The 13,313-nt window shown below is 43.8% G+C and overlaps 1 protein-coding gene across 3 annotated transcripts in view; it reads right to left on the bottom strand.

Annotated features, from left to right (window-relative positions):
• The window catches only part of mllt10 (MLLT10 histone lysine methyltransferase DOT1L cofactor), a 52,257-nt gene that overhangs the window by 17,111 nt on the left and 21,833 nt on the right, over positions 1 to 13,313 (bottom strand). For all 3 annotated transcript variants that reach the window (XM_050056140.1, XM_050056141.1, XM_050056142.1), the window contains 4 exons: positions 7,521 to 7,619; positions 6,879 to 7,215; positions 5,913 to 6,131; positions 3,697 to 4,200 (listed from right to left, as the gene is read on the bottom strand). In XM_050056140.1, the coding sequence (XP_049912097.1) occupies positions 3,697 to 4,200; positions 5,913 to 6,131; positions 6,879 to 7,215; positions 7,521 to 7,619 (1,159 nt within the window). The remainder of the gene's footprint in view (positions 1 to 3,696; positions 4,201 to 5,912; positions 6,132 to 6,878; positions 7,216 to 7,520; positions 7,620 to 13,313) is intronic.

Here is a 13,313-nt window from a genome sequence, read left to right as displayed (position 1 = left end):
AGCCGTATCAGCTGCAGAATCAACAACAGTTGGGGCGGACAACAAAATTCAGAAGTCTGCAATTATGCAGTTATAGGTGTCAAAGTGAACGACTGTAAATTCAGCTGAAAATATTTTTACCGTTCGGCACAGTTTGTTGAGGAGCAACACACATATTTTCTAACGTACATGAAAGAGCTGTCACGTTAAAATAGTTTGTCTCTTTAGATGTGTGTTTGAAGTTTTCTGCATAATGTGTGTGTGTGTGTGTGTGTGTGTGTTGCTTTTCTCCGGCTTCAAGTGTTTCAAGCTTTTTGTTTTGAATAAAATGCCTGTTTTTCAAAGACATTTTAAAGCTTGATCAAGCACAGTGATCACACAAAATTATCATTAATAAAAGATAATTAAACTGAATTGCAGAAAAAAGCTGACTGAAAAATAAAATAATATTAAATTAATAAAATTACATTAAAAAATAAATAAAAATTGTGAGGTAAAATCTCACGGTACCCAAATTCTTTGAATTTATACAATCTTAAAATTGTTTTTCCCAATGCAGAAATTTAAAGGTCTCATATTCCCCTGGTTTTCACATCTTCCCCTCACATGTGTGTTGCAGTGAGACCAAGCTGCAGATAATTATGATTTCACCGGGATGAACGTTCGGCTGAAAAACACAATACAAACGTAAGATAAATAAGCAAATAAACAGCAATAATGCTTATGTTTTCTTGTCTCTTTTTTGAATTCTTTTCTACACACACACACACACACACACACACAGACTCACACACTGGTCTGAATAAATTCATGTCCACCCATGTCTTTCCTCCCCCACTCACCAACAAACCCACTGCGCTCCACCAGCTCGTCCGTCCCATCAGTGACCCCCCTTCCGTCAAACATTAACCTAACCAAAATCTAACCCCCTGCCTCTCCCCACCCTGCAACACATATCTATCAGGCTAACTATCTATCCATCAGCACGGTGGAGTCAGCAGACAGGATGGAGGAGGGGGGGAATAAACGCCAAGATCCTCCCCATTACTGCCCTGCATTAACCCTCAGCTAAATATTTACAGTAGGAAGAAGAACACACGATTCTTACACACACACACATGTACATACAATGCACGGCCATACATAACCACCGCTGTCTACGCTATCTTCTTTCACCAGCTGTGGTCAGAAACGCCGCCACTGCTGTAGGGGAAAGCGCAAGCTCCAAAAACTGAGATGGACGTGGAATCGCAAACAAAATTATCCTCAACCGCCACTGCTGCAAATAATTATATTCAGAATGTTCCAGTCCTCGTGTCTGACTAACCAACTCGTGCTCAAAGCTACGCAAATACAAAATATCCACCTCTGAAAGCATGACTGAATATCAATATTTATGGATAGACATGACTTGTGCTTATAGTATTAGTGACAATAAATTTGAAGGTTTGTAATGATACAATCCTTTTAACATGTGAGACTGCCAAAAGTCTAATTGCTGCATTTCATGTTGCTTTAATAGCATGTGACATGTTTCCTCCCAGGAACATAAAATTGATGAAAGCCATATATGTGTGGAAGGAAAATTCTGTCAAATCACAATTAACCCCATTAAAATCGGGGTAATGCTACGTTTACAAAATGGCTCTGATGCCACTTTAAAATAACTTAATCTCTGCATCTATGTGCACATGTGAGCACACAAAGACAACTACCACAAAGTATTTCTAGAGTCATACCTATGTATATATTTCTAGTCACATCAAGCAGCAAATGCTTTGATTAAAACCAGTGTATTGTTGCACTTCCTCTTAGCAACCACAATATTTTTTAACACTTTAAGAACGACGCTGCTTTGAGGAAAAACAATATAATTACTACTGATTCATGTATTCTATGGATGCTTCAATCTAATCAATCTGGCACCGAGTGGTTTGCGAATTATAGCTTTCGAAGGTTAAGGACAAAGGTAACATAACAAGACATAATAATTTGAAAAATACTGTATATTAATATTTTAAAATTACGAATCAGCATCAAAAAGAAATCTGCTCAGCAGCAGACAAAGAGACACCAGGGTCTCTTATGCAAGAGCCTTCTGTAAACGTGTTAAAGAACAGGAACACATTAGTGATCAGGATCAGATCATTCCTCTGATCACTGATGGATATTGGCCTGATTATCTGTTTTATTCATTTGCATTTGGACTTAATAAGCATGTCCACATGTGCTTATACATGTTTATGCATTGCCTTGGGACAATACAAACACAACTTCAGCTGCACAAAGCATCAACAGGTGAGCGGAGGATTTAAGGAACGAGCAGAATACAGGTAAGAGACAGCGACGGAGAGGCAACAGAGAGAAACAAAAGGGTGGTAATTCTGGAAGAAAGGGGAGATGTGGGATGTGTGGGCTGTGCTGAGCCATTTCCATCAGCAGAGGGGAACTCCAAAGCATAAAGACAGTTGCCAAGCAACTGAACACGATGAAAAAAACATACAGACCACTTCCACGTGTGTGAGCAAACAGCACATAGACCCGCACTCTGACTTACACACACACACACACACACACACACACACGTCCGCACACAGGGAGCTAACAAAGGTGTGTCGAATCCTTCCTGTTTGATTGGTAATGTTGATGCTTTGCCGCGCAGACGCAATCCACAAACATTTTCTGTTTAATACATCAGCGCTTAGTGAGAGAGCTCCGCAAGTCGTGAAGAACAAAAAGCTGCTACAACGAGCCACTTCCCTTTTAATCATTCTGATGACGCTGTGGTGAACATGATAGGACACAACTTCTTTGTCTAACAGGATATAATTGGCTGATAGAGCTTGAGTTAAACCAACCTCATTTTGGCTGCCAACAACAATTTAATAATTTCTGGCCATTTGGTTAGCCGCAGCAAAACTGTGAAGATGATTCCCTGAACGCAGCTGACAGTATTTCTCATTGTGAGATCTGTGAGACCTGAGATTTTAACAACTCTCGTCATTATTGTGAAACACTGATTACGTTTACATGCACAGAATATACCAGTGTGGCAATGCTCCTAATTTACATAGCTACAGAAAATGAGTATTCCACTATAATTCCTGTTTACATGCAGCCATGCATACACTCACATTAACGTGCCCTTACAGGCCGTTTATAATGTCAAAATATGGAAAAGTGGATGGGCTGGGGCCTCCTGTCATTTTGCATCTTTGCATCAAAATAGGATTCTTTCAGTTTTCCACCAGTAGCAGACTCGTTCAACTGTGCCAACACAGCCTCCCTCTTTCATTCCTTTAACCACCTCCTTGAAAAGGTCGGCGTCGCGATATGTGTCGTGCAAATCAAAAGACCTTTTGATTGAAAAGTCTTTCTCAGTGTTTAAAAGTAGGTGTGTTTCTCCTTCTGACCAGAAATGTGGGCTTTTATTTTGGGCACCCCAGCCTTGCAAACTGTTGGCGAGTTGGTGTGTGTACGATGCATCCTTGACAATGCACAGGGCTGAGCGTAAACGGGCAAGAGGCAGTGTGTCGCAAACTGGGGCAAGAAACCTAATGGGGACGCGTATTACGAATGCGCTAAACACAGTTCCATAGAATGCACCTAAAACCTGAATAATACCAGCACATCTCTTGTCTTAAATTTGGAATATTAGTGTAAATGTAACCACAGTCATCGCTGTGTTTTGTGTGTGTTAACTTGTTTCCTCCTCACCTGGCCCGCTGGTTGTGGAGCTGCTGTTGCTCTGCAGACTCCCATTCCTGAGGAGTGACGGGGACTTCTGAATCCCAGCGTTGACACCCATGACCCCCAGCCCCCTCTCTCCTCCTCCTCCTCCTGCACCTCCTCCTCCTCCCACCCCCACTCCTAATCCACTGCTGGATACTAAGCCTGGCCGGCCTGTGAGTGTCGAGGATGAAGAGGAGGATGGGGTGGCGATGGAGGAGGTGGTGTTGACCGTGGAGGAGGTGGGGAGGGTCAGGGAGGGAGCCGGCTCCGACGGCTTCACATCCGTGGTGAAGCAAGGTCCAAATCTGTTTCGCCAGTTGCCCTTCTTTTTCTTCTTCACCCCGTCCTCCCCTCCTCCTCCCGCCGCCGCTCCTCCGATCCCCGGCACTGAGCTGGAGGGCTGGGGCCGTTTGTAGCCGGCGGACCCACCGAGGCTTGTCGTCTCGCTGGCTGTGTGACTGTGGGAATTCTCATACAGCTTCCCGCCCACTGAAATGATAAGAAAGCAGAACTGAATATTTAAGTATAAAGCCTGCGGTCTCTTGGTGTTTTGTTGTGGGTTGCTGGCCACCAAAGAATCTACTTCAAGAGGAGAGCACAACCTGCGTCATCAGTTTTCTTGTAAATTAGAACTACAACAATTACTACTCCTTATTATTAATTAATTTACTAATTACTACTCAATTAATCTGTTAGTCGTTTGGTCAATAAAACATCAGAGTGAAAAAAGAGCGTTTCAGTATCTTCTTCTGTGTGACCAACAGTGCAAACCCAAAGATATTCTGTTTACTGTCAGAGGACTAAGAAAATATGCACATATTCACATTTTAAAATACTTCCCATGTTTCAACCTGACTAGTGTCTTGTGTTAAACCCTCCTTTACTGATACAGGCCCACTTAGAAGTATCAAAGTCCAACTCAAAATTACTTATGTGAAGTCACTTGAGTCATTTCCTGACAAATCTTCCAGTGACTTGTCGATTGTGACATGCTAAATTAGCGGTGTGCCCTTTTAACAATTCTTTGTTGTTGTCCATTCATGCTTCTTGGAATAGCTATCTTTACGTCTTTACCTATTTGGCTTAAAAAACATGGTTTCCCTTTATACTGTATCTGACAAATGGTTGTGCACCTTTCTTCTTCCGACCACTCAAGGTGCTTTTTACACTATGAGTCACATTCACCTCATTCACACACTGGTGGCCGAAGCTACCATACAAAGGGCCACCTGCTACACAGATTTAACACACTCACACACAAGCCCTTTTTAGATAGGAATTGTGCAAATTTGCAGGAAAGCCCAATCAGTCTTCATTCAGCATTGGCAGTATAAAAACAAAATCGGGGAGTGCAGCAAAATGCCGCCTACCTACTTTTGTTTATACAGAATGCACCTTTTTCGGGGCAATGGGGGGCGTGAGCAAGTAACAAAACGTGTAGCTCAGCATGTGACGTAAACAGTGATGTGGGAGGGAAGCCGCGGCTTGTCAGGCGACGCTAGTCAGACGGCGATTCTCTCGTAAGTCGGCCTGTTCTTCACCGTCCCCGTCATTTCACGGTTAATGGCCTCTTTGTTTGCGAGGACAAGGAGGCTGTGCAATTCCTTGTCTCCCCAGTTGCTCATCTTTACAGTATCTGTCAGGTTTGTGTTTCCCTCTTGCTACTAGCTGCTTGCTAATTCCTGCTAACAGCCCAACATTTGCGGAAAATCTGGGAGTGTAAAAGGGGCTACAGACGGAACAGCTATCAGGAGCAATGTGGGGTTCAGTGTCTTGCTCAAGGATACTTTGACATGCAGACTGGAGGAGATAAGGATCGAACTGCTGATCTTCCGATTAGTGGACGACCCGTCCCAAAAGATTAAAACCATAGAGAGAGAATAAGAGCAGAACGGACATTCCCTTTCAGATCAACATAGCAGGATGAACCGTTGCCATTAAAAAGACTTGTGACCTCTGTAGCGGGCTAACTCTCTCTAAACTGAGCTGCAGCACGTCACAAACTCACTGAGGTGAGGTTTTAAAGTAAAGACCAAACAAGCAGTGGAGTAGTGGGAATCATGGAGAGGCATATTTTGTGCATCATGTTAATCAGTTCAATGTCTGTCCCACTCTTGTTCTATTTCTATGGTAAAAACAACTGACCGGCCACATAACCGAGTAACTGTGAGTGAGCATTGATGCAACTAAATGTCGCATACCTGCAGAAGCTGTAGTGGCGGACATCAGAGAGCCAAAGAGCGTCGTAGTTCCCTCTGAAGCTCCACCTTCAGAGCTTGGTTTTACAAGGCAGCTGCTGAAAGACGGCGGAGAGGAGAAGGTAGTCCCACCCCCCGAACGCAACGATGAATCTGAGAAACTCAGGAAGTCTGAGGAGGAAGCAGCAGAGGGCGTCTTGCTGGCACTGGTCAACAGGAGGCCTGGAAGACAGAAAGACAAAAAAACAGAGATAAAGAGAAGTGGAGATAGAAAGGAATGACAAGTAGCAGGAGGGAAACAAAACAGAGGACACAGATGCAACAGCTGGAAAAGTTTTCATTCGACTCTCCTTTCCATCATCATGGGAGGAGCAGAGCTGAGATAACCAAAATAAGCATGTTATCTGCTCTGCCGCTCTCTATCTGCTGTACAGTCAGCCCTCCCTCATCATATAGTCCTCCCATGTATCAGAGGAAGTGCCTCCAGAGCACATAAATGAATAGATACTCAAGCACACACATCATTTCTCTACAAGACACGCACAAACAAACACACACCTGACAAGGGTTTCAAGGTTCTGATAGTACGAAACACAGGAGCTCAGTGTGAGCCCTGACTCCTCTCAGGTCCTGACCTCCCCACATGTTCTTTCTGTCTCTTTTCCCAGACAGGGCCCCCGATTACAGGAGCCAGAGGCCGGTCGAGACGAAACACTGTTATCACGGCCACACACACAACTCTGGTGTCTGGCCAAAATCCAGCCAATGACACAACACACACACAAACCACATGAATCACACTCTTATTTTGTTTTTTTCATAACACTGCTGCACTTGCAGTTTTTAGGTGGGTGGGCAGAGCAATAACACCAGATGATTTGTCATTGCGTTTCCATTTTTCTAACTGCGGGGTTAATTCCCAGTTGCGGGAAAATTAACATACAGGACCATTTGCAGCCATTAATTCACCTTGGTGGAAAGGCCCAGTGGAAGCGGAGGCAGATGTGGAGGAGGTTGCCATGGTGACCACGGCGGAGGGGAGGGGTTTCCCTGAGGAGGTGAGAGACTTGCGGCCACCCCTCTGTCCCACCGCGTGACTCGCGCCGCTGTTCTTCTTGTTCTTCGCCTCAGATGCCGCCTTCCCGGCATCTGCCGCCAAGCCGTCTTTGGAGCCGCCGCCGGAGAGAGCGGATGACACTTCTTGGAAGTTGGCGGTGGTGAAACGGGCGGTGCCGTCGTCCAGCCGCTTCTGTGAGGACGCCGGCAGGGAGGTGACTCCTCCCCCTGAGCTGCTGCTGTTGTAGTTCTGGAGGACGGAAGATGAAAAGGGAGGGGGAACAATGTGAAATTGTGGTTGAAAGGAAAGGAGGACAGGAACCGTGAGAAGAGCCGGAACAAGGGAAAAAAATTATCAAAACAGTGGTTGAGAGACGGAAGACCGAAAATGGGAGAGAGGTCAGCAGGAGGACAGGATGTGTGAGGGATACAGAAGAAGAACAACAAAGGTAAATCAAGGTGAAGAAAAGAAAACAGCCACATCGCACTCCTGCTGTAATATTTAACCAAGCCAGTCCCAATTAACCCAAACAAAGGAGTGAGGAGTGCCCTCACCTTGTCTGGGACCATGATGTTAGGAAGGACGAGGGAGGGCGACATGTCCATGGAGGTCTTCTTGTGTTTCGGTTTGTGCCTGTCCCGCTCCTTGTGTTTCTGTGCATGGGGAATAAGGGGAAAAAAGGAGAAACAGATGGGTAAGGCTGCTGAAGACATGATACAGGGAGGAGAGAAATAAAGACAGGCACAGAAAGAAACAGATCTGCTCCTACAACCCTTATTTAATAACCCTCTGCATATTAGGAACAGTGGATACGGAGACATACTGGAGCATAATTGCAATTGTTCTGTATCCAAAGAGAGCAAAAATAAAACAAACTAAAAGGTATGAGTGATTAGGATATAAGCACAAAAGAGGAAGCGTGTGTGTGTGTGTGTGTGTGTGTGTGTTTGAGTGTGTGTGATAGAAAGAGAGAGCATTACATTTCAAAGGCTCAGTCTGAGATGAAAGCTAAGAGATCCACAAACACAAAGAGAGTGATGGAAGAGTGATAAAGAATGGGCAGGAGGAAACAGGAATTCAGCTCGCTGCGGTTTAGAGCAGAGTGCGTCTAAGTGCCTCTTGCCGCGCACAAGGTCTCATCGTTACATCCAATCATATCCTCCTCCTTGGACCATCACAGCTCAATTTACACCCTTGCTATCACACGCGCACCGCCACCCTCCTCTCGCACCCCCGAGGTGGAGACTGGGTGCCAGCGCATTTACACCTCACATGCGCGCCCCACCACCCTGACACCTCTCTGCACAGGCATACAAGCAGACAGGTGCATGTGCGCTCACACACGCACTCTCACATGGACACTCGCGTACACGCACGCAGGCACAAACACACACTCTCAAGGATAGGCGGTGAAAATATGCAGCGATCCTGAGAGACAACATGGGACTCAACATGCTTGTGATGTTCAGTGTCATGACAACTCTGAAACACTAGAAAACGCCCATCCCCCCATTCGTCTCCCCCCGAGGGTGACTGCACGGAGGCTGGCGACAGTTTAGCCAGACTTCCTCTATGAGTGGCAGTTAACAGACACCAGCAGCCAAATTAGGAGATAGCAGCTCCACTGTAACCTCTCTCCACGCTGGCTTCCGCTGATGCTAACGCTCTGGGGTTAGGAGACAAATGTTGCAGACTGCTGTTTGTGTGTGCATTTGTAAGGTGTAACTTGGGACTACGGCTGCAAACAAACAGTTATATTCCCTTTTGTCTCCCGTTAATTAGCTTTAAAGTTAAAATCATCTTATTCCATGCTGCCTGACAGTATCATATAGGTTCTGTAAGTTTGTTCCAGCTCAGTGTTTTTTACATTTGCACCATCCTTACAAATAAAAACATTCTAGATGTTCTGTGCATCATTTTACACATATTTCTCAAAAAAAAAAAAAAAAATCTGACATGTTTTGTATCTTTGGATCTTCACTTGAATTTAGAATAAGGTTCTGTGAGTCTGAGCAATGTTTGGCTGCACAGCATGAGTTTGTAATGATTGACCTACTGGTGAGTCGCTCTTTGGGTTTTAACCCCTGGCGTTTTCAACTCCAGGAAAGTGAAAGTGAAAGTCTAGATTATAAAATGTCAAAAAACAGTGACAAATGAAATCACATCTTCCCAGAGCACAGGGAGGTGTCTTGAAAATTGCTTGCTTTGTCACACCAACAGTCGACAACCCAACGATAATCAATTAGAAGTGATATAAGAGGGAAAAAGGTACATTCTTACATTTAAGAGGCTAAAACCAGCCACTATTTTCCTTTTTTGCTTAATGAATTAGGGCGCATTCACACCAGGAAAGTCCACGGAAAAATTTGCCAAAAAAATTTACACCTTCATTTGGTTCGGTTCACTTTCACACTGCACTTTTTAAAGCGGACCAAACCGCCTGGACAATGTAACGCAGTTACAACAGCTGCTTGTTTGGGGGCAGTATTGCTTGAAACAACCACTGACCAGGAGGAAAAAAAACATGAGGAAGAAGAAAACCCGGCTCATTGATTGGTCAGGACCGAAAAACGGAAATCCATCCCCTTCAGCCGGCTTGGTTACCACTAGTCTCTATATACAGACTCTACATTCAGTGAATGTAGAGTCTGTAGGCAAACCCCGGAGATCTTGCCTCCGGAAGAAGAGCGGAAGAGCCCTGGTTTCCGGTTGTAGGCTGTTTGTAGTCCGCATGATATTGACCAATCACGTTTGAGCTGGCTGCAGTTGTTGCCAGGTTAAACGGTCCGTGCGGTGAACTAACGAGGTGGAACATAATTGGCGTCACTGCAAACTCTGAATCCATCGCAATGGATCAGCATATTTACTTATATATAAACGGAAGTCAGAAATCAAACCAGAATGCCAAAAAATCGGGGGTCTGCCCCCAGAGGCTGTATCGCCGTCTGCCGGAAGTCAGATGCCGAATACAACCGATGGGTTCCGAGAATGGATCACCACAAAATGCACTGTGCTCTATGTCACTTCCTCTCTTTGGTTCACTTCCTCTCTTTGGTTCACTTCCTCTCTTTGGTTCGCTGGATAGTCCGCTTGCATTTCCCACTGTAAGCGACCTGCACCAGTTTATTTTCTGCAGACTGTCCCCGCACTGTTTGAAACTACTTTAACAATCACTGTCTACTGTGAGTTTTTCCGATACCAATACTGGTGCAGGAAATGTCTCTTATACTGCCTAAAATGCTGGATAAGAGATCGGCAAGTACAGAAGTCTGTGCACCGATCCGAAACCACATTAATTACTAATAAATTTCAGAGTAGCAGTCAAACTAAATAATAAAAGAAAGTTCTATGGTGTTCTGTATGTATCTGTTAGTGTTTTACAAAGGGTTTAACCTGAGGTTTGCCATCCAACGATCATTTTAGACCCATACAGGGTCAGCAGTATATAGCTGTGTTTAAAATACAATGGTATTGGATCAGTGCTCCTTATCGGCTGATACGCAAGTTAAGGAATCGGAATTAGGAAGGAAAAAATGGTATCTACCTACTTTGCAAATTTGCTACAGAAGGCAACTATCCATAGAGGAACATAGGATAAAGTGAGTGACTTCACAAAGTAAGATGATTCACTTAAACAGCGTCGAGTGCAACGAAGAGGAGAGAAGGTAGTGGAGAAAAGGAGAGTGAGAGGGAGACAGAGAGGTATATTCTTTGGGATTCCCTTGTTGTTTTTCATTAACATTCCAGAGGTAGGTGTTGATGGACAGAGGCTGAGCTGAGAGGGTCGGATAACACACACACACACACTCACACTCACACTCACACTCACACTCACACTCACACTCACACTCACACACAGAAGGACCCGAAGCGCTGGGCGTGGGAAACATAACACACACACAATGTACCCCTGACACACCCTTATCAATCAGGTCAATTGATTATACAGGCAGAGACAAAGCCTTTCAGCGTGTCCTCTCCCCTCTTTCTCTGTCGCTGACCATTAGCGGCCTGATCATTTGACATGTCCAAGTGCTCTTTGAGACTGTGTGGGGTAAATATGAGAAGTGGCACAGAATGAGGGCCACGTCTATTTATCAACAAACCCCCGAGCAATGAGCGATACAACAGTGGGCTGGAATCCTCTCCGTCTATGTCGAACGCTGGTCATGAGGCTCTGAACTGGGAAACTCCCCTTTCAGTGGACAAACACTGTTTCTTGTATTTCTTCTTTACAGCTATGAAAATATTTGCCTGGAACGTTCTTAAGTCTCTCGGCACAGATGGGCATTTTGATTTTTGCATTTGGTAACTTGTAGTGTGGTCGATTTATAGATACATATCAATTCTTTGAAACAATTTCAGTTCTCATTCTGCTGCTCTCTGCTGCTAACCAGGAAAAGTCCTCATTGTTATAGCCTTGTAATATTAATTTTTGAATGAATATTTTCAATTTTATACCTTCTGCTTCTTCCTCGGGTATCAAAAAGGTGTTGAATATCCATATATTTCAAGGTATGGTATCACAGTTACAAATTCCAGTACTGTGACACTAACTGTAACAATCTGTTGATTATTTATCAATAAAAATGATAGGACATAGTCAACAAGGGCCATAAATAAGTCCGAGAACCCAAGTTGATTTGCCAAACCAGCGGTCCAAAATCTAAAAATATTCATCTTATAATCAAATACAACAAAGAAAAAAAGCAAATTCTCACATTTGAGAGGCTGAAACCAAAAAATGTTTTCACATTTTTGCTTGATAAATCACTTACAAATTATCAAATAATAGAAACCACAGTTAAATAGTTTTCTATAAATTGACTGCTCAATTACTTGTTTAATTATTACATTAAATCAAATTGCTGTTTTAACTGCACAGTGTGTGAAAGACTGGTACTTTTCCTTACTGAAATGTTGACAGACAAGAAATTAAAATTCATTTAACTTAGCTAGATGCAGGGAATAAAGTAAATTGTACCACTGATGCAAGGGAAAAAAATCATATTGCTATTTAATTTGATGTAACATGCATCTTAAATGCTTCACAAGTCAACGCAGTGGCCTCAGGAGGAAGATGAGAGGCTGCAGACACAGAGGGGAGGAGGGCTGAGGAGAGGAGAGGAAAACGGTGGGGGGACGGACGGAGGAACAGGAAGTAAGGGGGAAAATAATCCGCCCTGGCCTGGCAGGAATTCCCCTGTGCAGTTTCCTGCAGGATTTCTGACCAGCCATTGTGTATGTATAGATGCGTGCGTGTGCGTGTGTGTGTGTGTGTGTGTGTGTGTGTGTGTGTGTGTGTGTGTTTCCTGCAGGCCTTTTCTAAGTGGCCAGTGTGGGGATCTTTTAGCCCCTGCTGCAGTTAGACTGCAGGGTCTAACATGAGGTGGGTATACATCTGAGCCCCCAAACCACATAACAAATGCATGAGTGGATGTGTGGACACACACACACACACACACACACACACACACACACACACACCCACACCCACACACACACCCACACACACACACACACATCTGAGAACTACTGATCTCTGACCCTGGAATGTGGATGCAGAGTGTGTGTGCGTGTGTGAGAGCGTAAATGAGTGAAGAGGGGGGATACTCTGACTAATGCAAATAAGGCAATATTAACAAAAGCCAGAGCAGAAGGGCTGGATAGTATTTGAACACACACACACACACACACACACACACACACACTCATCCTGATGCCAGTATTGTTTGACACAATGACCACATACACAAATAAACATCACACAACATGCTAAATACTAAATTTGGATTCCACTAATTACTTTATGACTCAACACAATGACACATCTATTGTCTTTTTTTCATGCTCGTCTATCAGAAACAACGAACTACAACCAAAAAAAGATGGAAAAGGAAAGTAGAAGCGACAAAGTCTTTTTGGCACAGCATCATGGTCAAAATCTCTACAGAGCTGCTGTCTGCGTAAACACAGGTTTAAAAATAAATGTCATCTGAATATGAACATTTCATTCAGTGGATTTTGAACAATTATCTGTCGAGACATTCAGAAAACTAAAAACTATCACTAAGCTGATTTTAAAGATCGATATCAGTCATATGCAGCCCTGTGAAACTTCTGTCTTTCTACATTATATCTGATATGTGTCCTCTGAATCAGCTGTTACACTGATGTGTTGTAAACTGATTTTATACAAAACTTGGCACAAAACATCTGTATAAAACAAGCAGCTGAAATTATTGCAGAATTTATCTGATTGAAAAGCTGCAGCAGCCACTTGTAATATTTTAAACTTTGCTCAGAGCTTTTACATGTTATGTTTTCACAGTTGGTTTATATTGTTG

The sequence above is a fragment of the Epinephelus moara genome, chromosome 11 (genome assembly GCF_006386435.1).
Source record: "Epinephelus moara isolate mb chromosome 11, YSFRI_EMoa_1.0, whole genome shotgun sequence".
Classification (NCBI taxonomy): Eukaryota; Metazoa; Chordata; class Actinopteri; order Perciformes; family Serranidae; genus Epinephelus; species Epinephelus moara.
The sequence above is the reverse complement of the archived record's forward strand: the minus strand, read 5'-3'. Positions and strand labels throughout refer to the sequence as shown.